The sequence below is a fragment of the Phytophthora infestans genome, genomic scaffold (genome assembly GCF_000142945.1).
Source record: "Phytophthora infestans T30-4 supercont1.106 genomic scaffold, whole genome shotgun sequence".
In the NCBI taxonomy this organism is placed as follows: domain Eukaryota; phylum Oomycota; class Peronosporomycetes; order Peronosporales; family Peronosporaceae; genus Phytophthora; species Phytophthora infestans.
The window spans coordinates 42,568-68,459 of NW_003303653.1; the positions used below are offsets into that span (position 1 = coordinate 42,568).

A 25,892-nucleotide genomic window follows, 5' to 3' on the forward strand; every position below is an offset into this window, starting at 1 on the left:
GTCCAACCACTTCGGCATGAATCGCAGCAATGGATGACAGTACGGCAGCCTTTTCGTCCTTAAACCCAGGTTCGCTTAAGAACATAGCCCCCTTCTGGAGGGCAGGACATAAGAGCGTTGCGTCGGCGGCCATGAGTTTACATGACACAGCATCAAAGATAGCATTGTCACTGCAGTAAAAGCGATCGCTTCCACAGCAAGTCCAGAAACTGGGATCGACACAATTCCTTGAAAGTATTACATTTCTTCGTCGCTTCGACTGAAAATTTCACGAGCGCTGCGTGTGAGTTTCTACTTTATAGGACATCCGGCACGCGCAACACCACCTCCAAGGCCCTTTTATCTTCTCTCATACGAGTCCAGATGAGCCTGACTGATGCTATCCCCATCAAACTCGGATAGAACTGCTGCCAGAGACCAAACGACTGCACACTTGTCCTCAAAGCGGGCAAACAACGTTTTCGAAGAAGAAAGTGATGGGGATAGGGTCACCAGCTTCCACCCAACAGCTCGCACAGAATTTCACAGAATCAGGTCGATAATTTTGTCCATGGTTTCTCCGCGTCGGTTATACCGTAAATGTGCTAAGCGTCACAGCACTCACCGGCTTTCGTGTCCTCAGCATCATTGCAGCAGCATTCAGGCCAATGTAATCGGAAGCATCTTTCACACTAAGGACCGAGGGCCAGGCAACGATCGCAAATCTTGTACTTCGTCACTGCCGCGCGTGCTCCGTAAATGTGTCTCCCTCGTTTCTAGCACAAGGTCTCCACAGATCATAAGTCCAGGATTCAAGAAGTTCAATTTCCAGTCGTCGTGCCTACCTCCTCCAAGTCTTTTCCCAGTGGTTGAGAACCAAATCATCCACTCCTCGCGCGCCCATTCATCCCAGTCATGGACAATGTTAAGGTACTCCATCAAGCAGCTTAACTTGACAATAAATTGCAGCAGTTTCTTGTCAGCAGGAACCGCGTTATTCGCCTCCTTCAGAAGTCGAAACCTGGCGAGACCCGTGCCTTGTATTGCTCGGCTACGAGCTCCTTCGACCGCATGCTTGGTGCATTTATGCGTGAGCAGAAGAGCGAGCGAACCCCTCGCAAGGCCCCAGTTCAGTAACAATACTAGCTACCTCGTAACTTAATCGCTTGGTATGATCTCGCTTCAGGTTGGTGGCAAGCAGACCGAATAGGCTTGTATTCTGCCATGGCATTCGCTTTCCCAAAATTGTGGCAAAACTTGACGCTGCCCTCTCGATAAATGGGCAGGTCACCTCCTTCATACTGGCTCGGTAGCTGAACAATCAGTGTGGCCACCGTTCCGTCTGGTTTCGCTTCCTACATACGTCGAAGCACTACGTAGTAGGATTCTTAAACTGGACGTAACTCGGATCGAGCTGCCTATCAAACGATCCATCAGTAGACTTCTCGCATCTCGCAAGCAACTTGTGCGCTTGGTCGTCGATAAGTGGAGTCGAGATGTCACCAACAGCATCGACGACTAATCCTGGCGTTGGGGGTAACGTATCCGCAGGCCTTCAAATGTAAGGGCGCCTACGTCTTGACCCTTGGCACGAGCCATTATCTTGCTGATCTTCATGCACTCAGCGCCTGCGACAACTGACACAACTTCCGGCCCTCCGGTCCTCCAAAAGGCCTCTTGACCATTGTCAGGGCCGAGCTCAACTCGGTTGTCGTCCTAGCTGTACTCGTTGCAGTCACTTATAGTATCGCATGGTCCGGGGACAAATTCAGTTCCACCAATTTGGGAAGGGTCAAAATCCGAAATCACCCAACTGCCGTTTTCGCGTTATGTGCTCCAGATCGAGTACCGAACGTGTGATTCCATGACCTAACTAGGCAAGAAAGCAAAAGCAATAACCAGATTCATTAAAAAAAACACTTTCTTCTGGATACTTACTGGATGCTTGACTTTATACTGGGGCCTTAGACAATTTCTTCTTCGCGGATCTTGACGCAGAGCGGCACATTGCATTGCGGCAGCGTACACTTCATCGCATGGTACGCGAACAACTCGGCCGTGATCCGCGCTAGTCGGTAGGTACGCCACTTTTCACTGTGGGACGCCCAGCACACACTGCGCAGGAATCGCTTCATGTGTGGGCAGAAGACGTGGAACTCTGGGTCTGTGCACTTGACATCGTCGCAGTTGCAAGCGTGGACCAGCAGCAGGTTGCTCTTCTCCGGGTCTCCTTCCAGCACCTGTGCGATCTGTTCAGCAACATCACCATCAGAACAGCACTCCATAACCGATTATCCATTGCAACATACCGGTATCGACGTGGGGTCATTCTCCGTTGGAGTGTTATCAGGAACTGGAATGGACTGAGGCGGCTTCGGCGTTGCTGCTTCAATACCGTCCGTTGTCGCATTCCCCTCACTCTCAGCAGCAGCTCGCATTTGTTCCTCCTTGACACTTGCTGTTGACGTAGTTGGATACTTGACTCTGCATTTGGGGCAGTACCACATTTCATCTTCATTTGGTACTTTAGACAGCGGCGGCTGCAGACAGAAGATGTGATACTCTGCATTGCAGTCGTCACACAGGATGATCTCATTCTCTCGGTCGGAATTCTTGCAGACTTCACACGCGGTTTCTTCCTCTTCTTCTTCTTCTTCTTCATCCTCTTCCTCCATCTCCACGTCCCTGGAATGATCCACGTCCTGCTCTTCGTGCTCGATCTGCGGTTCTGGTTGCTGTGGCTCCATCTGCTGGGGACTCTGTTGCTGCTGCTGTGGGCCGTCCCCTTCAAAGTCGCTCAGTTCGTCCATAGGGTTGACCTCGCGTGTGTCCACCTCGCTAGACGACTCGCTCTGGTAGTCACGAAGGTTAATAAACTGTGGTGTCGAGCCGCCTGAGCTGCTACTGCCGTTGGTGGTGCCATTGGTGAAGCCATTGGAGGCTGGTGTTGTGGTGACCATTGTTGCTGCGGCAGTTAGGACATAATAAGAAATATATGGTTACAAATCACATTATCGACAATGGAAATGTGATATGTCACTTAGAAATGGAAACCTACGGGGCGGCTCTGCCTTAACGGCAGGTGGTGCTGGCTGATAGCGCGAGCCACGACCAATGTTCGCCCGCGGCGCTGGTTGTCCCGGAAACTTGGAGATAGTGAGCTTCACGAACGCGTCGATGCGCTGCAAATCGCGGTCTTGCGCCACCGCGTCCTCCCAATTGAACCGGACGCGTGGTGTGGTCATTCTTGATCAGTGTCCTCAAATTGGGTTTTGGTTAACATGTGAACGACCCACCCACTCTTCAGCTTACAGGTTTATTGGGGATAATTTAAAGGAATTACAGATGAGGGGACCAGACAAAATTCAGACAATATTTAGTGACCCAGATTTTAGCTCCATTATTTTACCGGTATTTTAGCCCGGTACCGGGCTCGCGTTTCCCAAATAGAGCTTGTTGATTGGCTACACCAAGTGAGCCTATTTATCTTTGCTCTATCTCGGATTGTGTTGATCGATCTCTGTAGATATTAATAGCCCTGCGTCTTTGAAATAATATATTTTGAAAAGGGTTTTAATTCAAGTACCGCACCTCACAAAATAAAGGCTTAGCGGTTTTATTTTGCATTTTTTGAGAGGATTTTCTTAGCACAAAGAATGCACATTTTGTTTTAGCAGCAAAACGGATTCTTTATTAATTCAGACGCTCTGGCAAAGTGGCGTGTTTTCAGATTTGAGCGGCAAAGGAAAATATTCGTCCAAGTGGAGAGGGCAGTGTTCCGTGTCCAAGTATTGTCAATTCCAGTGAAAATTGGATACCGAGGGTGATTGACGGATAGTCTGAAAAATCAACACTTAGAAATGATTGGTCAAAACTCACCAGCTGCAACTTAGGTTGAACCACAAGCTGATATTGATGCGAAGTAGCGTCCGCTGGGGATGCTGGTATCTGCTGCTCAGGTTGACCAACAGGAGATGCAGCTCGGGGTGATGTTCGACGTCGTGTGGAACGTGGAGTCCGCGGCTGTCTAGCTGTACCAGAGGCTGGAGAAGGTCGAGCTTGAGCTGATTCACCAGGTGATCTTGCTGCTCCGAGAAGTGACGCTCGTTGGGCTGCGGATGACACTGGACCCGGGGTTGGGTATGCCCTAGTCGGGGTCGCTGGCAGTGCTTCTCGGTCTGGAGGTGTACGCCGTCGTATTGGACCTGGGTGGGGCGGTGTAGTCTCCGTTGGCGTCCGAGTACGCTCAGGATATGGAGATACACGGGCCGAATGTGGCGATACACGTGTTCGACCACCACAGCGTGCACCATCAGCTGATGCAGCACCCGCTGGTGGGGGTCCTCTTGCGCTACCAGGCGAGACGTTAGATCGGAGATCCATTACCGTTTGCTGACACGGGAAACGTTGCCGATGCGCTCTGCTCTGAGCTTGCAGTATGTGGAAACCTGTCGCATGTAATGTTTCCGTATGATGTATGGTAGGATGAACGATTTCATAGGCCATTCAGCGCGGGTGATTAATAAATCAGGCAGTCAAGTTTTGAGTAGAAAGCACAATACAAGTAATCGAGAAGATTGTATCAATGCCAACCAAAATCAAAACAAAAGTGTATGTCGAAGTCCAGGACTTCGTCATTTCCTATCCCCGAAATTTTTCATTTATTACTTCGAAGTACTTCTAAAGTAAATCCACGTCTATTGAAACGGTTGTCGAAGGGGGCACAGGAGGCCCTTCCGGTTCAACTTTGGCGTCGATAATGCCGATTTCAAGGGAGATGCACTGTTGACATCGTGGATCCACGCATAGTTTTCGTGTTGGGAAACGTCCCACGTAGCGAAGAGTTGTTTGTAGTCATGCGGAAGGTTGAACCGGTGGTCGTTCGGTTTGGAGTGCGGTGGAAGTCTCCGTGGTCCTAAGCACGACCTATTGGCACTTTCGGATGTTCGAGACGAGATCTTTGTCTGCAAATCTAGCGACGACGACGTCGATAATACTGCAACTGTGTCACTGCTGACTTTCTTGGTAACAGGACTATAGCAGTGAGGTTGACGGTCTCTTTGAGCTTGAAGTATTTTATCTACAATGTCAAGCTGGCTCTCGGGCCGCAACTCGTAACCTTTTTCCAATTTAGCCAGCACGCACTTCTTCAACAAAAGGAGCGCATGGATAAGTGTGTGCTGAGTGGGGAGCACGGGTGTTGTGCGTGTCGCTCCGCTTTGCTGGGTAGAGTAGAAGATTCCTTCGCTTTCCTCAATTTTTCTCGTCGCGAATGCAAGTGAAACTGTGCAGTAGATAGCGCCATCATGGTCTCCACCGAGTAGCAAGAAGATCCGGATCTTCTTCTTGTTAGTTGCACTCAAGGGTTCACACACTTGCACAGTCATAACACGAGGCACATACTCCAACTGAACCGCCTGGTCTTGATTGTCTACTGCAGTCTTGTTACACTTATTGTCCAAGCTGGGGTCTTCAGTACACTTAGTAACTGTGCGAGCTGTTGTGACGGAGCGCTGGGTTTGCATCACGGACCCTTCGTAGTCCGAATCGGCTACCGAAGCTTCGATCTTATCACTCGTCATCGTCAACTTCTTCCGTGTCCCTGTTCTTTTCTTGCTGGAAACGTGGTTCAGGTGAGTTTTCGAGTTTTGGTGTTTGCTGCTTAGCAGTGGTTGGCTTGCCGCGTTTGCGTCCGTATTGGCAAGTATCGATTTGCGAGATTTAATGGCAACCGCCGCTTGTCTCCTTCCACGGTCTCGAGTACCAGTAGAAGGTCCATTGCTGCCACTTCTGGTACCTGCTGAAGGTTTCCGTGAGTCGTTGGTACTGTTAGCGTCGTCTACGGTAGGCGCAAGCACGGGAGTCGTTGGCACAATGCTGCCTTTAATTGCTGTCGCTGCTCGATCCACTCGGATTTTGATCGCTGCGAGTTTTGACGTAGCTGAATGTCGTTTTGCTTCCCGGGCTACTTCTACGACTTGGAGCAGCTGGACCAGCGTGAGTTCACCACTGTTAGGGTCGCTGGACACGATGTTGGGTAGCTTAGCTAGAACTGTGTATGGGTCCGGAAGATCTACTCGCATGCCCAAGCACGAAAGCAACGAAAAGACTTCTTGTCGCGGTACTGCGCCACAATCGTTGAAAGCGAACATGTGGAACTTGCTCACGATGAGTTCAAGTGTGTCGGGGTGAAAACTCGCCACCAGTCGATCAGGAATGTCGTAGATTGCTCTCAGTTTCTCTTGTTTCAGTTCCTCGAGGTTCCTGTCCCGTGCACAGTCGGCTATGACCTGCTGGAATGCTGATTGCTCTCGGAAATCTTGATGCGAGTCTTGTGTGTGGAAGAGCTGCGACTGTTCTGGCGTCCAAAGCGACGCTGAACCGTAAGAAGAGAAGTGACGTAGCAAGCCTTTCGCAGTTGAAGTCGCAATGCCGTCCACGCTGGAGCTTTCGAGTAGGATTGGAAGGATCTCTTGTAAGGCGGTCTCAGGACGTGCCGATGGGTTCAGTAGCATTGCACAGTTCAATAGAGCCCCACAAAAGAGTGGAAATGTGAGAGCAGGCTGGCCGTCAGCATCGAGATACACTCGCATTTTTCCCATGGCTGCTTGGGCAAAGACTCGCTCGACGGATTCAGCATGAAGCTTCTTCTCGGCCGAATCGGTAGAATGGTCGCTTAGAAGCCGTGCATCGCCAAGGATCTCTTGAAGTCGTGCACAGCTGATGGACGAGAGAGTGTCGCCAATGGTGGAGGAGTCGTAAAACTTGAACAATCCGTAAAGTTGCTCAATCTGGCACGTAGTCAACGTCTCAAGTGCCGAGTTGTTTAGATTCCAATGGAACTGCGGAGTCAGGGCAGGTGTCGGGCACGTGTGGGGGCGATCGACAGCTACCGAATCGGCACTATTCCTCGAAGCATGGCGCAGTAGATTTGAAGCCTCGGAAGCTTGTTTCGGTAACCACTTCTTTCTTTTCGAAGCTGGCGCAGTGGAGGCGCGGCTGTCCATGCTCAACTCGGTCTGCTTCATGCTTTTGAAGGCAGGCATCGATGCATTCATATGCCTATTTGGGGGTACCGTAACGGCGATGAGATTGACAGCAGGTGTCAATGCCGCGTCAAACACGCAACATTCATTCGATGCGTATTTAATAGCTTAGCAGTAGCGGACAAGGATTGCAGACAGTAGGTCCAAGTATTCTTTTACGCAGCGACAAACCTTTGGTGATCTCATAAACAACTCACAGCATCGTTCACCAGGACGAAGACGTTTAGTGTTAATATTTAGCCCGTACCTGCAGAGATGAGAGAAAAAAACTATCACAGCAACACTTGGCCGCGTAGCTGTCGACACATCGGTACGTTGCACTGCAGCGCCTGGCAGTGGAGCGCGTGATATGCGAAGAGCTCAATGACAGCATTGCCGATGGGGTACGAGCGCCACTTCTCGCTATGAGAGGCCCAGCAGGCCGTACGTAGGAACCGCTTCATGTGCGAGCACAAACTTCGGAATTGTGGGTCGCGGCAGTGCGCGTCATCGCAGTTGCATGCGTGCATCAGCAGCGCGTTGCTCCTGTCCATTTCGTCCTCCCCAACTGCCGCTTGGAACGCCTCCGAGACCTGAACGTAGCAAACAGATTGGTCAGTATTGGAGTGGGCGATTATAGACACTTAATACCGCGCTACCTTGTGCGCTGCAGCGTCGCCATCGCCGTTCGGTTTGGAGCCATTGGTGCGCTCCTGCTTGATCCTGACGTCCGACATAATTGATAGTGTGAGAGTTTTTTATGCATATATTTCATATAAGGGGAGCTGAGAATGTCAGCATATTCTTTGAAGAGGTAAATAGGTATCGAGCTGAAAGATACGTCATGGAAGCATGCCTGCCCGGAGAATCATATGCTCATTGCGAAAGAGACAGCCGACCCTCACACTCCTCGGCAGCACTTCGCCTTCAACGCGCGTTCTCCGCTCCCAGGGCGAGTCACAGGTTGGCCATGCCGCCGTCAGCTACCCCACCGTCTCCTTCCTCCGATGAGCTATCACTCAGCTGCATTGGAGCTCTACTATCGTCGCTATGGACGTCAGCATGCGAGGCCCGGCAGAACATCACCCGACAACGGTTACTCTTCTTCCTCAAGCAGCATGTGCCCATCTTGGAATGGCTACCCTCGTACGATATCCGTGAAGACTTGCAGTTCGACTTGGTGTCGGGGATTACTGTCGGACTCATGCTCGTACCCCAGGAAGTGTCCCTCAGTGCCATCATGGGGGTACCCCCCATCTACGGGCTCTACACAGCAGCAGTTGTACCCATGATCTACCCACTATTTGGTACATCTCGGGTACTATCGGTGGCCAACGGAGCGGAAGTGAGTCTTCTAGTCGGCTCTGCTATCAAGAAGGTGGAGAGTGAAGAAGAGAGGATCGCTACCGGTATTTTACTGAGCTTCTTGAGTGGCGTGGTGCTGCTCTTTATGGGCATGTTCCGACTTGGCGTTATTGCAGATTTCTTCTCTAGACCCGTTATGGGCGGCTTTATCTCGGCTGGAGGAGTACTCATCATGTTGTCCCAAGTCGCGATCTGGTGGGGACTGGAAGTCAAGAGCCGAGATTTACCGGTATTGACGGTATTGGATTTGTTTCAACACTTCCCAGATCTCAACGGACTGAGCTTTGCCGTGGGAGCATTCTCGATTATGGTGCTAGTAGGGATGCACGAGTTGAAGAGGCGAGTGGTGAAGGAGCTGGTTAGGGTCGAGGAAGAGTTTGAAGACCAGTTCGCCATTGAGACGTCCAGAGCTTTGACTCAACTGTCGATGAGTGTGAGCTCTGCTAGTGGAGACAACGGGGACATGAGCGAGAATGAAGAGGACAGCCAAGATGCCAAGGACGACCGACGAGCTGCGAGTTACGAGGGAGATATTGAGCTGGGCGACGTCCCTAAGCCCAAGAAGCGACAAGCCAGAAAGAATGACGCTGGAGTGGATGCGGAAGGGCTGTCGGTCTCTCCACGTGGCTCGAGGTGGGCAGATTTACCGGCCGTGTTCACGACAGGCTCTCTGCGACGTCGTGACTACGTCTTGTCGTCACCTTGGGTGTCGTCGGCGCGCAATAGTCGGGATCTTGGCTTGAGTGATTTGGATTTGGCTCGGTCGTGTCGTCAGAGAGACTTGGCTGCAATTACTCGTAGCAATCGCAATGGACGCCTGGACGATGAAGGTGTGGGGTTCTCTCTGTCAGATGAAGACTATATTACTATCGAGAGGCCTCTGGATTTTGGCACTCGACCAGATGGTGCTGGGGCTTCTGGAATGCCTCGCTCTAGCTCGGATGAAACAGGTTCAGCTCGTCCGCCACTGCCTCGAATGAATCCAATTCAACCGAAAGTGGAGCGACCTGGACACCACGACGACAAGGACGATGGCGCTGAAGCCAAATCAAAAGCCGAAGCTGAAATGAAACGACGTGTGAAGGAACTTGCATCTCCTGCGAAGTCCGAGACAGGATCCGAGTCAGACTCGACAACTGCTTTAACTGGGCGCATGATGGCTGCGTCGTCGACGTCAATTCGTCTGCTGCGCTCCAAGATGGCAGTTCTAATCGCACTCCGGTTAGTTTGTGATCTTGGTGCATTTATGGTGTGCTTACTTGGTGGAATTGTGGGCTACATGGCGCCAGAGGGGTCTCTCAACCTAGCTGGAGACGTTCCTGGCGGATACCCAGCGCCCTTGAGGCCTTGGTATGGATTCAGCGAGAATATCATCGAGGCTGATCGTCTGTATCATCTCTTCATTGACACGCTCTCGATCGCCATCATCTCGTACATGTGCAGTGTCGCTATGGCGAAGCGGCTGGCGATCAAGGAAGGCTACAGGATTCGGCCCAACCAGGAGCTTATCGCGCTCGGATTCTCAAACCTCGTTGGCTCGTTTTTCCAGGGAATGCCGTCTACGGGCGGCCTCTCACGTACAGCTGTCAACATGCAGAATGCACGAACGCAACTCGCGAGTGTCATCACCGTGCTCGTCGTGGTACTCGTGCTGTACACGGCCACGTCCGCATTGGCCTATCTCCCGAAGGCGAGTCTGGCGTCGATCATTATCGTCGCAGGATACTCTCTTATCGAGTTGAAAGAAGCCAAGTGGCTGTATCGCGTCAAGAGGGACGAATTCTACGTGTGGCTGGCGTCGTTCGTGCTCTCGTGTCTACTCGGCGTGCTCCCCGGTCTTCTGTCCTCCATCTTCTGCTCTCTGATCGCTGTGATCTACAAGACCCGCCGCCCTACTGTATCCATGTTGGGCGAAGTGACTGATGCCGAGACGGGAGAAAACCGCATCGTGGAGCTGGACATGCATCCGGATACTGCTCGCTCCTTGTCGGATGTCGTAGCTATCCGTGTGGAAGGCGCTTTGTACTTTGCCAACTGTGAGTACATTGAGCGTGTGGTGGAGCGTGAGGTTAGGAAGCGTCATGAAACGGAGGGTGTGGCTGTGCGTGGCGTGGTGATTGACGCTGGTTCCATTATGGACTGGGACTCTACGACTATCCAGATGATGAAGCATTTAAAGGCGGAACTTCGAGGGCAAGGCATCATGCTGGCGATTGTGAACGCGCGAGATCGACTCCAACATTTGCTGCAGACGTCAGAGTTCCTCGTGGGTATCGTACACAATGACGCTCGTATTGGATTTTCAGAAGCCATTAAGGCTATCCGCGAAGAAGACATGCCTGACGAGAACCAGGCATTAACGCGGTCTTCAAGAGTGCACAGCATTTAGCAAAGGCCCTAGAATTGACACTTTGTCGCTGTAATAAATGAATGTACGATCAAGACTTTTAAGCTGGAGCTTCTCGCCGGTCGGAGCATGTGTAGACGAAAGTGGCCCGCCTCATCAAGAGAAAAGGAGACTAATGCGCAAACATGCGCTCACCCGTTGACGTGCTGTATTCTGTTGACTGCATTGGCACAATACGCACCAATGACAACGCATAACGCCGTCGACACACTCCCTCGGCATTCCGGCGTTGCATTGCTGACACTGTCCATGGTGAGTTTGCATCCGTCAAAGATCCTACGAGCAAGCAACAAGTTCATGCTCACCCTGCCAACAGCCTTGACACTGTCAATGACAGGGCTTTGACCTTGCGGCAAGGTCAGATCTTCCAGTTCATCCATGTGCAGGCCGGCAAATGGCCTGGGCAATACTGTACATGTAGCTGGCCTAGACCGCATGGCGCTCGTCACTCCAGCACTGGCGATCACGTGTCAGTAATCTCAATATCCCACGCCGCCACCTCGACTGAGCCCGTCGCCTTCATTGGTGTGCAAGGACCGTCAAACCGGCGGCCATTCCCTCTCCGAAACTAGCAGCGCGTGTCACACTCTCTTAAGTCACGATGCTCATTTCTGAGCCACTTCACCGTGATCAACTGAGACCGTCCGCCATGCACGTCGGAGTAAGTCATTCCTCAATCTGCTGCGTTTAGCCCAAGCCCACAATCCACAATGGCTTCGTGCATCCGCCAGTTGACGGGCCATCGCGAGAGCGAGCGATTCGCTCTGCCCAAGAGGACGTGGATGCAGCAGCTACAACACTACGCGCCGATCTTCCGCTGGTTGCCGCAGTACAACGTGGCTAAAGACCTCAAATTCGACATCGTGGCTGGTATCACCGTGGCCATGATGCTCATCCCTCAAGAAGTATCGTTGTCTACGATCATGAACGTCCCAGCCCACCACGGCCTGTATACGGCTGCCACGGCCCCCTTGGTGTACGCTGTCTTCGGCTCCAGCACGGTTCTCTCCGTCTCCAGTGGCTCTGAAGTGTCACTGCTAGTCGGTACCATTCTCGAGGACATTGACGACGAGAACGAACGAGTAGCCACCGGTATCATGATGGCCTTCTTGAGTGGCTGCATCCTGTTGATCGTACGGATTCTGAACCTAAGTCAACTCGCAGACTTCTTCTCTCGACCAGTTATGGGAGGGTTTGTGTCGGCTGGCGGCATCCTCATCATGCTATCGCAGTTCTCGAACGCCTTGGGTATCAAGTTCCCGTCGCAGGACTACCCACCACAGACAGTGTACCAGATCTTTAACCACATCGGCAGTACCAACTTGACTGTGTTTGCAGTTGCTGCCGTTTTCATCATCTACCTCGTTGGTGTAAAGATTTTCAAGAAGAAATTCTTCCCATCGCCAGTGTTGATGCAGCTCTCCGAGACGGACAAACCGACCAAGAAAGAGACTGAACCGATTGCTACTCCTGTGGTAAACAACAAATCGGAGGTGACGCACAGCCATGGATTCTCACTAACGGATCAGCAATATGTGAGTATGGAGTCTGCGCGTGCACGTTGTGGTGATCATACTCCGTTAAATGAAGCGGCCGAGAAGAATCTAGTTATGGAGACGCCGAAGCAGTCGAAGGCCAAACTTCTCGGCATTTTCCTTGTGCGTACAATTTGTGACCTTGGTCCTTTGGTGGTGTGTATTGTCGGTGGTATCGTTGGATACGGTTTGGGTTCGTCACGTCTGAAGCTCACAGGTACGATCCCAGGCGGCTTTCCTGGTCCGAAGGTGCCGTGGTATGGTTTCGACGAGGGACTTATCGCAAGTGATCGCTTCGGAACGATTCTGTACAACTCGCTTACTGTCGTAGTCGTCGTATTCCTGTCTAGTATCGCTATGGCCAAACGTCTGGCCATTCAACGCGGAGAAGATATTAATTGTGATCAGGAGCTCACAGGTCTGGGCGTTGCCAGTGTCGTGTGCGGTTTCTTCCAGGCCATGCCCCCTACGGGCGGTATGTCTCGCACTGCTGTCAATCTGTTGAATGCCCACACGCAACTGTCGTCCATCATCACGACGTTGATAGTGATCATCGCGCTATACACACTGACTAGTGCTATGTACTATCTCCCGAGTGCAACACTGGCGTCGATTATCATTGTTGCCGGCTATTCGCTGGTCGAGTTCAAGGAGGCCAAGTGGCTCCACCGTGTTAAACGTGATGAGTTTGTGGTCTGGACAGCCTCCTTCGTCTTGACGCTTGGTCTTGGAGTGTTGGACGGCCTCATTGCGTCCATTGTCTGCTCTGTGTTGGCACTCATGTGGAAGACCAAGACGCAGCCCCGTTGTGATCCTCGGCCAGCTGAACAACGGGAGATTTGTCGACCGCGAACTCTTCAGTCAAGCACGCGATCTTGGCGACGTCATTGTCATTCGTGTTGACAGTTCGCTGTACTTTGCCAACTGCGAACGAGTGGCTCTCTTTGCTGAGCGTGAGATGGCCCGTTTGAAAGCGAACGGCATCACCACGTGCGGTGTGGTGCTGGATATGTGCAACATGAATGACCTGGACGCTACGACTATCCAAGTTCTGTCGGATATGCAGGAGAAGCTGGCGGTGCGCAAAATCCGTTTTTCCATTGCGAATGCCAAGAGTCGGCTACATGACATTGTGGCCTCCACCAACATCATCACACGAATTCTAGCGAATGACCCCAGTATTTCAGTGGAGGAGGCGGTGCGTTTACTGCGAGATCTGCCAGCCTCGGTCATTACGTCTCCGTCCTCAATGTCTCGACTGTCGACGGTGCAAGACAAAGTGTAAGAAAGGGTCGAAGGTTCTTAAAGTGAAGTTATCCGTTTTGAATAAGCGGTTTTACCAAGTCGAAGGTCTAGATCAAGTGTGTTTTACCCTCCAGTGCGCGGCTGGCTACTGATATCCGAGCCACAGTCCTTGCATCTTGTGGCTGCCCCTTTCACAAACTCCTTGCAATAAGGGCACTGCTTCTTGACGCCCACTTTGAGCTTGAACACGAACTCCAATGCTATAGAAGAAAGCACAGCCACCACTTTAAGTTAATTCCTTTTTACTCTTCCAAACCACTGGCCAGAAGCATTTACACACCTTTCTTGACGGCAATAAACAAGAAGAGAGCGTTGATAACAAAGTTCATGATGTTTTCGATGAACAGCCCGTAGTTGATGGTCACAGCACCGGCATCTCGAGCTGAAACATTGTCGATTCGAATGAGCACGACTATCAGCAGCTGCGTGAAAATCTCCCGTCTTACCTTCCTTCCACGTCTGCCATGTTTCTCCGGAGCACACGGTGGTCGTTGACGGGCATCGCACGGGCCAGTAGTGGTTCGCTATGCCTCGCTCTGAAGTAAAGTATCGAGTTAGTATTTTTTTCGTCACAACCACCTTGTTGGTAAGTAAGTACTGTTTTGATACCTGTAAATAGGCTGATGATCGGCGACAAAATGTCCACGACCAAAGAGTTGAGAATAGCGGAGAAGGACGACCCCAGAATGAGACCCACCGCCATGTTGAGCATGTTGCCCTGCTGGATAAACTCCTGGAAGTCCGTGAGCAACGCTCGCGTTGTTACCAGCTCACGACTCGCCAGCTCCTGTACGCGGCCAAGCAGCGACGCATTTTCTGGTGGGGGAGGCGATGCAGCGAACGGATTCCAACGCATGAAGGGCGCAGATAGTGAAGGGCCAGAGAAACTTTTACTTTGAATATATGGACGGGATTTCGTCAGCTAGCGGCAGAGGCGTCAAGACTTTCAACAGGTGTGTACCATGTGGCAAGACCGTAGCTACAGCGACCATGGATGTGGTTGCTACACAGAGAATACAAACGCGCTTTTGGTGAAGGACGAGGGAGCAGTGCTAGAACGTTAAAGAAAAGGTTTATCATCAACGATAACTCAGGTAGGCGAAGTTTAATAACCCTCAACAAGAAGCTTATTAAAAGAACACTGAGTGGTGGACCGGTAATCTCAGCCAGGTGTCATCCAAAAACCTCTCGAACTTGGAGGACACTCCATGTCAGAGCAGCAATATCTGCATCGAGTTGCATCACCCTTCACAAATTCCTTACAGTGTGGGCATTGCTTCTTGACCAGCACGCTACGCTTGAACACTACTTCGAACACTGGAAACCGGTAAGTCAACAATGGTGTCAAATCGGTTTGTCCACGATCTCAAAGACAGCAGCAAAAAAAAAAAACTTAAAATGCGACGCACCTTTCTTGACCGCCAAGAACAGGAAGATGGCGTTAATGAAGAAGGTCACCGCATTTTCCATGAACAAGCCGTAGTTGATGGTCACAACTCCGTCTTTCACGAGCTGGAGGCGAAGTTACCGTCAGCAAGACAGTTACCCAACGAGGACAAATGCTTTCATTTTGTTATCAGGTACCTTGTTTCCAAGTCTCCCAAGTCTCACTTGAGCAACTAGTGGCAGTTGTTGGGCACCATACGACCCAGTAATAGTTGGCGAGGCTCCGGTCTGTTGTACAAATTGGTATCAGTACATTCTATCATTATTAGAAACGCAGCCTCTTACCAGGTGCAAGCCTAACGATCGGTGACAAAATGCTCACTGACAAGAAACGGGTGTTGAGCGACTGAAACATCTTTAAGTTGGTCCTCATAAAGGTCCTACCGGTGACAAGACTGATAATTGGGGACATGACATCCACGATCAAGGAGTCGAGGATGCCGAGAAGGATGAGCCCAAGATGAGACCCACCGCCATGTCGATCATGTTCCCCTGCTGGATAAAGTCCTGGAAGTCGGTGAGAAGCGCCCGGGACGTCAGAAGCTCGCGATTTGCGAATTCTTGCATTCGATTGAGCAGCGACGCGCTTTCCGGAGGAGGCGGCGGCGGAGCGAACGGATTCCAACTTCTAAGGGTCGGCCATGGGCGACAGAGCACACTTGATGCGCTAGGCACCATGGCGGGGAAATATGAGACTGAGAGGCCTTCCTTTCATCACCTCACTGCTGTCCTCTCCTAGAAGGTCGATCGAGGGATGGGAGAGAAGAGTGATAACAGTACCCACCTTGAAGGCGTCGAAGTCGAGGAATTATCTCCTACAGTCCCCCTCTTCGCAATTGCGTACGCAGATCGAATAGAAAGCTACCATACCACACAATATCGCCTTGAGAGCGTCCTGGAAGCAATCTAGACCCCAGTACCCGCAGATATGTAGCTGATGCAGTCGCAGTCTCTCCCACTAGTAGTACGACAATCTTCTCAGCAACAAATTTTAACCAGGCCCTCGTCTTTAGTGGCTAGAGACACCGACACTGTCTGACTGTAAACATCCTGTACGAATGCGTTTTCCTTGTGTGCTTACTCATGGACGGACACCCCAAAAACGTCATTTCCAGAAGTAAAAAAAAAGAAAAAACTGGATCGCGATCTTAACGCCAAAAGTCGCGAAATCTTTGATTGCCCAACGAATGGACCCCATTGGCGTGTCATTGCAGATTTTGACACGCATCAGATCCAAGCATGCCACCATCAAGAGGTTTTATTTTCTGGTTAATAGCCTCGTTGCTGTGTCTTTGCCACTTCCTCGCCCACGCTCAACAAGTTGGTACATCTTGCTCCCAACCTCGAATTCGCAAACCATGGGATGCCTATACCGATGCAGAGAAGGCGCTCTACATCGAGGCTGTTGGTGTAGCAATGGATCGAGGATTCCACCAAAAGTTTGTGCAGATTCACACTGAGCAACTCACGGGTCTTGAGGCGCATCAGACGTGCGTCTTCATCTACTGGCACCGAATGTTGCTGCTCGGCTACGAGAATATGCTGCGCAGTCTAAACAGCTCGTTTGAATGCGTTACGTTGCCCTACTGGGATCACCTCTCGGCGTCGGCCCGTCAAGCTAGCAACAATTGTGCCAGTGTTGAAGGATGTTCGCCTATCATCACGGACTTTGGTGGGACGACCACCGGACTGAGCAAAACTCTGTCGGTCTACGGAACGAACATCGCCTACTCGTCCAGGACAATCTGTGTGAATCAAGGCCTCCCCTATCGCTTCTGTGGGAACAATACGGGCTGCGCACACTGCATTATCCGAACGCGTAGTAAATACCTGAGCGCTACCACGTATCCGACCGAAGCCTCCTTTGGCTCCGTTTTTCAGCAAGTGTTCACGTACAGCGACTCGGGAAACTTTACCTTGGCCGTCGAGCGAGGCGTCCACAGTACGTAGCTCTTTTGTGTCTAGTTGGTGTGTGATGTACGGTAGAATTTTAACGGGGTCGTATACAGGTCAGGCCTGATTATTGGGTCAGGCTCCATTTCCAACAGGATCTTCCTACAGAAGAAGAAGAATCGAGCAGTGAAGAAGATGACGAGGCTGTAGACGTCGACAGTGATGATGACAACGAGGGCGTCTCTGGTACTAGCAGCGAAGAGGACGCTGCTGCTACCAATTTGGGCGCAGGTGTGATCAGCAATGACAGTGATGCCGATGAAGGCGACACTGAAGCCGACCAACCTCGTGCCGCGCAGACCATCGTGGTCTAAGCATTCTAACCCAACTGCTTAGCTTCGTATCTTTCACTTCAATATGTAGCTTAGCAATTGGTCCTGTGTTTGGTAGGGCCGTCAGGAAACCCGCCTGACCCAATTATCAGGCCCTACCCGTACACGACCCCAAAAATAGCTAACCTGATGTACTAGGCTCATTGTTTGTTTCCTCTTAACGAAGACGCTATTCACAACGCACTGGGTGGAGTAATGGTGTACTTCCAGGCTCCAGTTGACCCGGTTTTCTACTCGCATCACTCGCTTATCGACCTTCTCCAAACGATTTACCTCAAGTGCCAGAACGGAGACGAAAAGCTTTTCCTGTCTGCAGCAGCCAAGAAAAGCGACCCGCGGTTCTGGACATCCTGTGCTCGATCGGGTGGAGGAAACTTCAGCGGCTCCGACAATATCACGATGCGTGCATTGGCCTTCGACGGCAAGACGTACGTGAATGTCTGGCAAGAGCCGAATAATATCCTGTACCCGTTCTTCAAAGACCTCCCGTACAAGTATGCTGACTACGTGGATGCCAAGGATCTGGGAGGCTACAGCTACACGTACAATATCAGCGGTGGACTGGCGAATATGTACGAGAACTGCAACGACTCCAATACTCTGAGTGCAGTATCTCTTCTCGCAGATGAAAGTCAAGGAGCAGCATGGAAGAAAAAAATTAGAACCCCGCTACTTCCGACAATTTCCGATGGAACAGAGGATGATGACTCGGTGAAACTATACAGCATTGCCTTGTTCGAGACTGCCCAAATTCTCGGCTACAATGAATGGGCTGCAAATGAACAAATGGAAATGATCGCGTGTGCTCACCACAGTGAGTGCATCGGCCCTATCGACGACTATTCTGACCTTTTCCGCGCCAACTTCGGTGTTGAAGGCCACACTCGGTGCTTCTCGATTATGGAAGACCTCGAGGCGGGTAGACGACTCATCGGCATTTCGACGTGGAGGGAGATTACGAGGCGATTTTTGCCGTGTCCTTTGCAGGATGGCGAGGATTCCGACGAAGCAGAGGAAGTTGTTGTTGCAGCAGAGTTCTAGAGAATAATTTATTGAACCAGACCGATGCCTTCTCGTAAAACATAAAGCTTTCTGGATTTTAATCCTGAGTTTCTCCAGGGACGGCACTCGACCTGAAGAAAAATTCTACCTTTTCATGTGATTCAGTAGTAAAAACTAGATGGAAGAACACTATTTCTTCAGTCCTCTATAATTTGGTAAACCTGTTATCCCCAGTAACGACCGAGTACTGTAGTAGATTGTATCAGAACAGTAGAAGTACTACTACTGTCGCAAATATTACTTTTCCATTTTTGCATTTTCACCTTCACAATATTAAGAGCATCTCCACCGGTGGGGCTCTATATCTATATAGCGACTGAAGAGCTCAAATTGATAACTACTGGGGTTTCACCAGGCGTCTCTATCGCCAATTTTTTAGCTACCGGGGGGTTTCGGTCGCTATTTCGGACGCCATAGCGACTGAAATCTATAGGAGGTTGGATCACTTGCAAACGAACAATGCCTCGAGGAAAAGCTTGGTCGGACAAGGAAGACGCCGCCCTGTGCACGGTGTGGTGCGCTACCCAATCGCAGGGGCCGATCAGAGGGCGGACAACCTTTGGACGCTAATCTTGCAGTCATACTGTACGATAGTACCAGGATGCTTGTGCGGCGATACTTCGCCGCACAAGCATCTCATTAGCCGCAGTGAAGTCTCTGTCGACATTTGCAGCCTTGCCGGGCTGTGAACCGCCGTGTTTTCTCTTTTTCGGTGCGCGAGGGGTCAAAAGTAGCGAGCAGACGTACGCCTCTTCCTCGTCGTCAAGAGCTTCTCGCAGAAGACGATTTCTCCACATAGCGACAGATTGGTGAGTGATGCCTCTCGGTGTCTATCGCTAAAAACATTCCGGCCAATCGGAAGGCAACGAGTCTATAGATATAGCGACACACCGGTGGAGATGCTCTAAACATCAAAACCCCATGTTGCGACATAGTACTATAAATTACTACCGAACTCTAGAAAAAAATCTAGCACTTAAGCGATAGACCGCTGCTGATCAATGCGTTTGCCACTACAAGAGCAAAGCGGGAAGAACGATTGGGCTTGTCAAGTACTTCAACAGGCGCGCTTATTGACGTGCCGGTGATTTCTCATCGCAAAAGAGCCCACTGGCTCTTCATTTAGTAGAAACTCAAATTTATTTACGATTTGTTATATGGGGACTCACGTCGACAGCGCTTAATACTCTCGTTGGTCGCCGACCAACGGGAGAATGGATCCGAGTCTCCACTTGGTGGATCGAGATAGGATCCTATGAAGGAAAGACGGTAGGTGTCATCTGAAGGTGGATCTGGTATCAACGACAAACGAGAAGGCAAGATCCACCAGGTGAAAAAAGGACATGCAGCGGAGCCTGGTAGGGGATTTAGCAGATAAAAGACATGGAAGGTAGAAATTCAGGCAGGTATAGGCTTAACTATGAATCAGACTTCAACACCTGGATTTGATGGGGATGACTTCTTCGTTGTGTCGATCCGCTCGATCCTGTATCGCACTTCGCAACCGCTCGTTCACTTGGGATCTGGCTTGCCGGTAGTATTACTACTTGGCCGGGTATACCTAAGAAGCTCTCAATTATCAAGATCCCGCCACAGGAGGCGGCTAGTATGACGCAAAGGAAAATAAAGGCAAGGGAACACACCCGCAAGGCAACCCTACGGCCAGATCCCAGATCTAGGCCCTGGACTCACCAAGCTCGAATATATTTTTAAGATCCAGAAACACCTACGGACGCAGAGGGAAGATCTTACCACTACTACTCCACCCCATCCCCACGTCTCGCCAAGACAATCAAGCTTCACCACTAGCCCGCGGAGGGTCGCCCGAGCCGGATCCACCTTCCGCGTCGCCAAACGTCGCCCTGGCTCGTCTCTCTGATGAGCTGAAGGATGCCAAGGAGTCGCTTGAAAAAAAAATGTCAGCTGGGCGAGACTACGCGCTTCTGAGCCGGATCCAGATGTACGTTGAATGGATGGATCTAGCCCAGATCTAGGTGTACGTTGAAAAGACGGCTGGGACAAAGGGCAGCCCTACTTTCACCATGGACACTGGAGATTGCTAAATGTTCGGACGAGATCCTATGTAACGGGGTACGTAGCCCTAAGTGTACCCTGGTTACATGAAGTGTGACACGTCATACTTCGGGATATTTGGTACAAGGTACCAAGGTCGTCCAAAGCCAACCATTGGCTGATGACATTGCTTTTCTATAGGTGACTTATAGTTTGTATTAAACCCAAGCTTTATCTACCTATACATATACTCAGTTTACACTCTACCTTAAATAGGTCTGTTTGCTCCCTTTCGATAAATGGGGACCTGTGAGCTGCCGCTCACTGAGAGTTTGTATACTCTCGGAAGCTAACTTCCTCTAGCACAAGGTGCTGTGTGACCCCGTCGCACTTGGTAGCACTCGTAGTCAATCCACGCCGCCGCGGATAGACTACCTGAACCTCTCCGAAGTTCGTTGCCATGGATAGGAACGACTTCTCCCAAATGAACGACTCACAGTTCGAGTCGGTTCGGAAGATGGCAGGCATCTTCGGGATGGAGGCCCTGCAGAGCCTGGTGGTGTCAACACCGGCCGAGCAGCTCGAACGCATCAATGCGTTTGACGCGTACGAGCAGGGGCTCATCGCGCATATGCGGGAGAACCTGCAGACTGATTCTACTACGATATGACGGATAATCCGGAAAATAATTTATAGAGGTGAAACTGTTCCGAGATGTCCGCAACAACACTCGAGGGAAGACAATTCAGCATATTGAATTTTGTATGCGATAAATTTAAACAGGTTAAGTGTAATCTGCACACCGCGACACGGGATTGTCAGGAAGCGGTTAGGTTTACAGATATAAGAAGTCAAGAGGCTCTCCCAGCCCTCCATTTGGAAATCAGCGCCGGAGAAGAGACCATCACTCCTGAAGATGTTCACCTACGAGATATCGTTCAACCAGATATGGCGCGAATTGAAGAAGAAAGGCTGGCTGTATCGAAAATTCTCTGGCCTCAGCAACGCCCCCCGCTACCCCCCCCCCCCGGTGGCAACCTCGCGGGATCGGAAGGCGTGGACTACTACGAAGGTAAGACTACCGATGCAAATGTGCTGTGACGGCAACTACCCGTGTACGCTTGTCGGGCGATATGAGTCTGCTTCGCTACTGCCGCCGTAAAGGATGGATTGCCCTCGAGCCAGCTCCACCAGCTTCGACGCTGACCATCGCCGAGCCCGAGCAACCCGAAAATGCTCCTGGTCCGTCCGAGACCACGTCAGCGCTGTCTGGAGAGAATCCCGCGCGGTCTGAAGCAGATTTCGAAGCGGTGCCTGCGCCGTCCGAGCCTGGATTAGCTGCACCCGTTGCCGCACCGAAGGAAGCTGCTGCGCAGAACACTGCGATTGCTTGGCCGAGGGCTGCTGCCAAAGCCACTGCCCCAGCGACAGAGTCGACTGTCTCAAGCGTACCACCTGCACCTGGCAAGGCCAGAGCTTCTAGCAGACCACGACCCGCAAGCAAGGCAACTAGTTCGGCACACGACATTGAAACGGATCCGTAACCTCGACCGAAAAGCAAGCGCAAGGCATCGAGTACAATAACGTATACGAAACAGCCCCGTACTGGTACGTTTGAGTTTCTGATGCGGACTGTTGCGATATATATACTAAATTTCTTGTTACGAATTGTGCAGTTCCTGGTGTTCAGGAGACGACCTCACGTACCACGGATAATACCCCGCAACCTGTTCCGGATACCCCTGTCGAGGTTGAGGAAACCCCTGAATCGTCTATTACGGCGGAACCCACTCCGGCAGAAGTTCCAAGCGCGGAGCACGCTGGTTTTCCTCTGGATGACTTCGATTCGGATAACTTCTTGGTTGCACTGCGACGGGACCGGCTGTTTGGACCAACTGATGCTGATGATATAAACATTGGAGGTGGCGACTGGTTGCTCCCTCTAGATTCTGAAGCGGAAGGTGATGAAGCGTTCATTCTGGCGGACGAAAACGATGAAGTGGACGAGGCAGTTGCTGTTGCTGTTGATGACCAAGTTGATGACGACGTGGCAACTGAGCGTGACGAAGTGCCAGTGGAGTTTGACGTGACTGGTCCAGAGCTTGACAGACTTCAAGCAGAGGGGTGGGAGGTGTTCGGTGAACGCCACGCGGGCCAAGTGCGACACGATGCATTACCCCTCTAAGACGGCCCATCTGGTCCAACCCGAGCTGCGCTGGCATACGCGGAGAAACCTATCGCGATATTTTACTTTTTCCTGCCGAAGGAGCTGTGGCAAAATATTGCAGCCGAAACGAACAAGTACCGTACGGACAGCATCGACAGTATTGCGCAGCAAATGCGTGCACGGGCACGTCAGCGGCGCGAACGCGTTCCCTCAACAATAGTGCTGACCATTGATGAGTACAAGGCAAAACTAGCGCGCAAGCCATCCATCCGGCCCCACGAAATCATTCGGTTCATCGGCTTGCTTATCGCACGAGCACTAGAGCCACGCCGAGAGAGTCTAAGTCGGTACTGGGGAACGAATGTCGAGGGTGCACTCGCGCACGGCACGTTTGGCCAGCTCTTGAGTCGGGTCCGGTTCCAAGACATTGCGCGATATCCCCACTTCAACGACAACGAACGACAGTCCGACAGTGGGGATCGGGCCTTCAAAATTCGGCCCGTGGTTCAAGCGCTGCAGAAGACGTTCCTCAGAGGATACCGAATGGGTGCACGGATTTCGTTCGACGAAGGGATGGTGCTGATGCGTCATCGCCGCAACCCAATGCGCCAGTACATGCCAGCAAAGCCAAACAAGTGGGCAACCAAATTTTACCTGACGTGTTGTGCAGACACCGCCTACTGCTCCATGTACGAAGTACAATTGTAACAGATATCCGTCTTGTAAGACGGATATCTGTAGTCCTTATAATCTGTCTGGTCCGTAATGTATTCTGTATGAGCCATAATATCTCGCTAACCGAACTGTGCTGTACTGTGTAGATTGGATATCTATTGCGGTAAGGCAAATTAAGACGAAGAGGCTGTCGCGCAGCAATCTGTGGTCAAGAATATTACCAAAGTCCTTCGTGGGCAGCCTTCACAACGCCTCATTTGCACTGACAAGCTCTACACGTCATCCCGCTATCGGACAAACTGCTGAGCATGGGTCATCGCCATGTGGAAACTATCAGGAAAGATCGCAAGGGCTGGTGTGCGGCCATTGAGCTCAAGCAAAAGAGACGGCCGACGCGTATGCCGCGCGGAACGTGCAAGATGGCTGTGTGGAAGAGGCGTCGTGACTTCGTTGCGCTTACGTGGATGGATAACAAGCCTGTTAGATTTCTGGTGACGGGGTGCTCAGCACACACCACCCAAGTCTCCCGTAGAGAGCGAGATGGCTCAATTTCTGCCGTGCCATGCCCCCAGCTTGCGCGACTACCACGAGGCGATGGGGAGAGTAGACGTTCAAGACCAGCTACGCCTGCAGCGATACTCCATCCAACGCTTGATTCGCATGTGGAAGTACTACAAGACGATATTTCTCGGTCTCGTTGATATTGCAATGGTGAACGCGTTCATCGTCCACAAGATTACGATGCGCAGCCGCGGGAAACCGGTGCCGACCCATGCGGCATTCATGAGGCGAATCTGCTGAATCAAGCAAGTGAGAATTTTGCTGCTGGTGACGCCTTAGCAGATCTAGTTACAGAGCCTCTCCCATGTCAACCCCACACACTCGAGAAGACCGAGGAAATGAACGGCGTGAAGCGTCGTTATAGGTTGTGCAAGGTGTGCCCAGCGTACGCTGGCCGCGTACGAGCTACGAACAGCTACTCTGTGGCTCGTGCTCACGGTCAGAGGGGAGGAGTCCCTTTGTGTAACAAGGCGTGCAGATTGGAGCACGGCAGCGCTCTAACGTGCAATGAGGTGTGGCACCAGAGCTGGAAGAACGGCATGGCCACCCCCCCCTTAGAGATGCAGCACAAGAATAGGCTTGTTAGGAAGCGTAGGCCCGAAGTTGAGAGCGAGGTCGACGAGGAGTAATTGAATGAGCAGTTGTGTGAGTGCTGGCCTTCTAGTGTTGTCTCGTTGTTGCTGTACGGTGTAACGGTTTTGCAGGGAGATCGCAATTGAAAGTTTTATGGACAGGTTCGGCTCTGCACATCATTCACAATTAGCCAATCACATGCCATAATCTGGACACGTGCCACGCGAAACGGCTCACAACAGGGTAAATTGTACTGATTTTCCGGCATACGCTAACTCATATATTAGGAATTACGGATACTCCGGAATAATCTTCGGATTAGAGGGGTTAAGCCGAGGGAAGGGAAGGAAGGCGAGAACCTTCACTTCTGGGTCCGAGAAGTTGAGCTCGCGATGGACGCGGCTCTGATCTCGACCGAGCAACTTCGTGTTGCTTTTGCACTCTCCAACCTTAGCGGCCGTGCTAAGAGTTGGGTGTACACACGGGAGGCAACATCCTCTGGATGTTTCACATCCTCGGCTCAGCTGTGTGAACAGCTCCGAGCCGCGTTTCTCCCGGCGAACTACTAGTACCGCCAGCGTTTTGCGCTTCCTCTCGTGCAAACAAGGGAGGCGTGAGCTGCACGAGTACGTGCAAGAAATACGGGAACTCACGGCGTCTCTAGTGAGAAACCCACTTAACGAACACATCGAGATGACTGTATTCATGGACGCCCTTCGAGTGGACCCCGCGCGCACTCAGCTGTTCCTGGTGCAGTCAAACACCCTTACAGAGGCGATTTAAGTGGCTCTTCAGGAAGAGTACAGCCATCGCCAGGCGCGTACGCCGGTCTCGGCATGGCCTGGGAGCTCTTTGTCGACCCCCGGTCGAGCGAGCCCCAACGGACCAGTTCTCATGGAACTCGGGTCCGCCGAGCAGCGTGACATCCGCTGCGGGACGATGGTCTACTTCAAGCGCGACTGTCCCGCGGAAAGACTCCGCAGACGGTCTTTCCCCAAGCCCGTCCTCAAGGGTCGATAGCAGAAGCCAGGATCCCGGGGACAGGGGAACCCCGGAAACCAGTAGGGGCGGGGCGCCCTACTGGGGAAGAACTAAGTCTTCGTGAAGGCTGCACGGGTGGCGCGTACCGCGGGGACTTATCCCTTGAGAGTCTTCGCACTCTCGAATCGGCGACGAGCATCGGCGGGTTGCTCGTAGTACACGGATGTGTACGGGGATACGATCATCCCTTTAGAATCTTGATCGATTCTGGGACGTCGAAGAATTTCGCACGCCGCCAGACAGCTGCTCGTAATAGCAACAAGTTGTCCGATGCTTTGAGAGAAAGCAAGGGCAACGGGACGGTGTCAGTGCGACTGGCCGACGGGAAGGTCGTCACTGTCCCCAACGTCCAAGTGGATCTGGTCGTCAAATTTGAAGACTCTGACAGCCTCGAACAGCTCACTGTTCTCGACATGGATCCGTACGATATGATCCTGGGCATACCCTGACTTG

General features: G+C 51.6%; 8 protein-coding genes across 8 annotated transcripts; 4 read left to right on the forward strand and 4 right to left on the reverse strand.

Moving 5' to 3' along the window:
- Nucleotides 1-1,863: 1,863 nt before the first annotated feature.
- On the reverse strand, nucleotides 1,864-3,224 carry PITG_20086 (uncharacterized protein; the record flags this gene model as incomplete). The annotated part of the gene is made up of 3 exons (XM_002896052.1): nucleotides 1,864-2,228; nucleotides 2,289-2,944; nucleotides 3,038-3,224. 3 exons carry the CDS (start codon nucleotides 3,222-3,224, stop codon nucleotides 1,944-1,946), a joined length of 1,128 nt encoding a protein of 375 aa, XP_002896098.1.
- A 3,788-nt stretch (nucleotides 3,225-7,012) lies between these two features.
- PITG_20087 (uncharacterized protein) lies at nucleotides 7,013-7,741 on the reverse strand (the record flags this gene model as incomplete). The annotated part of the gene is made up of 3 exons (XM_002896053.1): nucleotides 7,013-7,196; nucleotides 7,273-7,597; nucleotides 7,664-7,741. The coding sequence occupies 2 exons, from the start codon at nucleotides 7,739-7,741 to the stop codon at nucleotides 7,298-7,300; spliced, it is 378 nt and encodes a 125-aa protein (XP_002896099.1).
- A 233-nt stretch (nucleotides 7,742-7,974) lies between these two features.
- PITG_20088 (Sulfate Permease (SulP) Family) lies at nucleotides 7,975-10,758 on the forward strand (the record flags this gene model as incomplete). The annotated part of the gene is made up of 2 exons (XM_002896054.1): nucleotides 7,975-9,274; nucleotides 9,326-10,758. The coding sequence occupies 2 exons, from the start codon at nucleotides 7,975-7,977 to the stop codon at nucleotides 10,756-10,758; spliced, it is 2,733 nt and encodes a 910-aa protein (XP_002896100.1).
- A 905-nt stretch (nucleotides 10,759-11,663) lies between these two features.
- On the forward strand, nucleotides 11,664-12,102 carry PITG_20089 (Sulfate Permease (SulP) Family; the record flags this gene model as incomplete). Its single annotated transcript, XM_002896055.1, has 2 exons — nucleotides 11,664-12,031; nucleotides 12,072-12,102. The coding sequence occupies 2 exons, from the start codon at nucleotides 11,664-11,666 to the stop codon at nucleotides 12,100-12,102; spliced, it is 399 nt and encodes a 132-aa protein (XP_002896101.1).
- An 86-nt stretch (nucleotides 12,103-12,188) lies between these two features.
- On the forward strand, nucleotides 12,189-13,596 carry PITG_20090 (Sulfate Permease (SulP) Family; the record flags this gene model as incomplete). Its single annotated transcript, XM_002896056.1, has 3 exons — nucleotides 12,189-12,950; nucleotides 12,999-13,070; nucleotides 13,135-13,596. The coding sequence occupies 3 exons, from the start codon at nucleotides 12,189-12,191 to the stop codon at nucleotides 13,594-13,596; spliced, it is 1,296 nt and encodes a 431-aa protein (XP_002896102.1).
- Nucleotides 13,597-13,888: 292 nt separating this feature from the next.
- PITG_20091 (Large Conductance Mechanosensitive Ion Channel (MscL) Family) lies at nucleotides 13,889-14,472 on the reverse strand (the record flags this gene model as incomplete). The annotated part of the gene is made up of 3 exons (XM_002896057.1): nucleotides 13,889-13,998; nucleotides 14,063-14,152; nucleotides 14,226-14,472. The coding sequence occupies 3 exons, from the start codon at nucleotides 14,470-14,472 to the stop codon at nucleotides 13,889-13,891; spliced, it is 447 nt and encodes a 148-aa protein (XP_002896103.1).
- Nucleotides 14,473-14,778: 306 nt separating this feature from the next.
- Nucleotides 14,779-15,740, reverse strand: PITG_20092 (uncharacterized protein; the record flags this gene model as incomplete). The annotated part of the gene is made up of 4 exons (XM_002896058.1): nucleotides 14,779-14,933; nucleotides 15,026-15,128; nucleotides 15,201-15,290; nucleotides 15,534-15,740. 4 exons carry the CDS (start codon nucleotides 15,738-15,740, stop codon nucleotides 14,779-14,781), a joined length of 555 nt encoding a protein of 184 aa, XP_002896104.1.
- Nucleotides 15,741-16,301: 561 nt separating this feature from the next.
- Nucleotides 16,302-18,388, forward strand: PITG_20094 (uncharacterized protein; the record flags this gene model as incomplete). Its single annotated transcript, XM_002896059.1, has 2 exons — nucleotides 16,302-17,004; nucleotides 17,072-18,388. One exon carries the CDS (start codon nucleotides 17,543-17,545, stop codon nucleotides 18,386-18,388), a length of 846 nt encoding a protein of 281 aa, XP_002896105.1.
- Nucleotides 18,389-25,892: the final 7,504 nt, after the last annotated feature.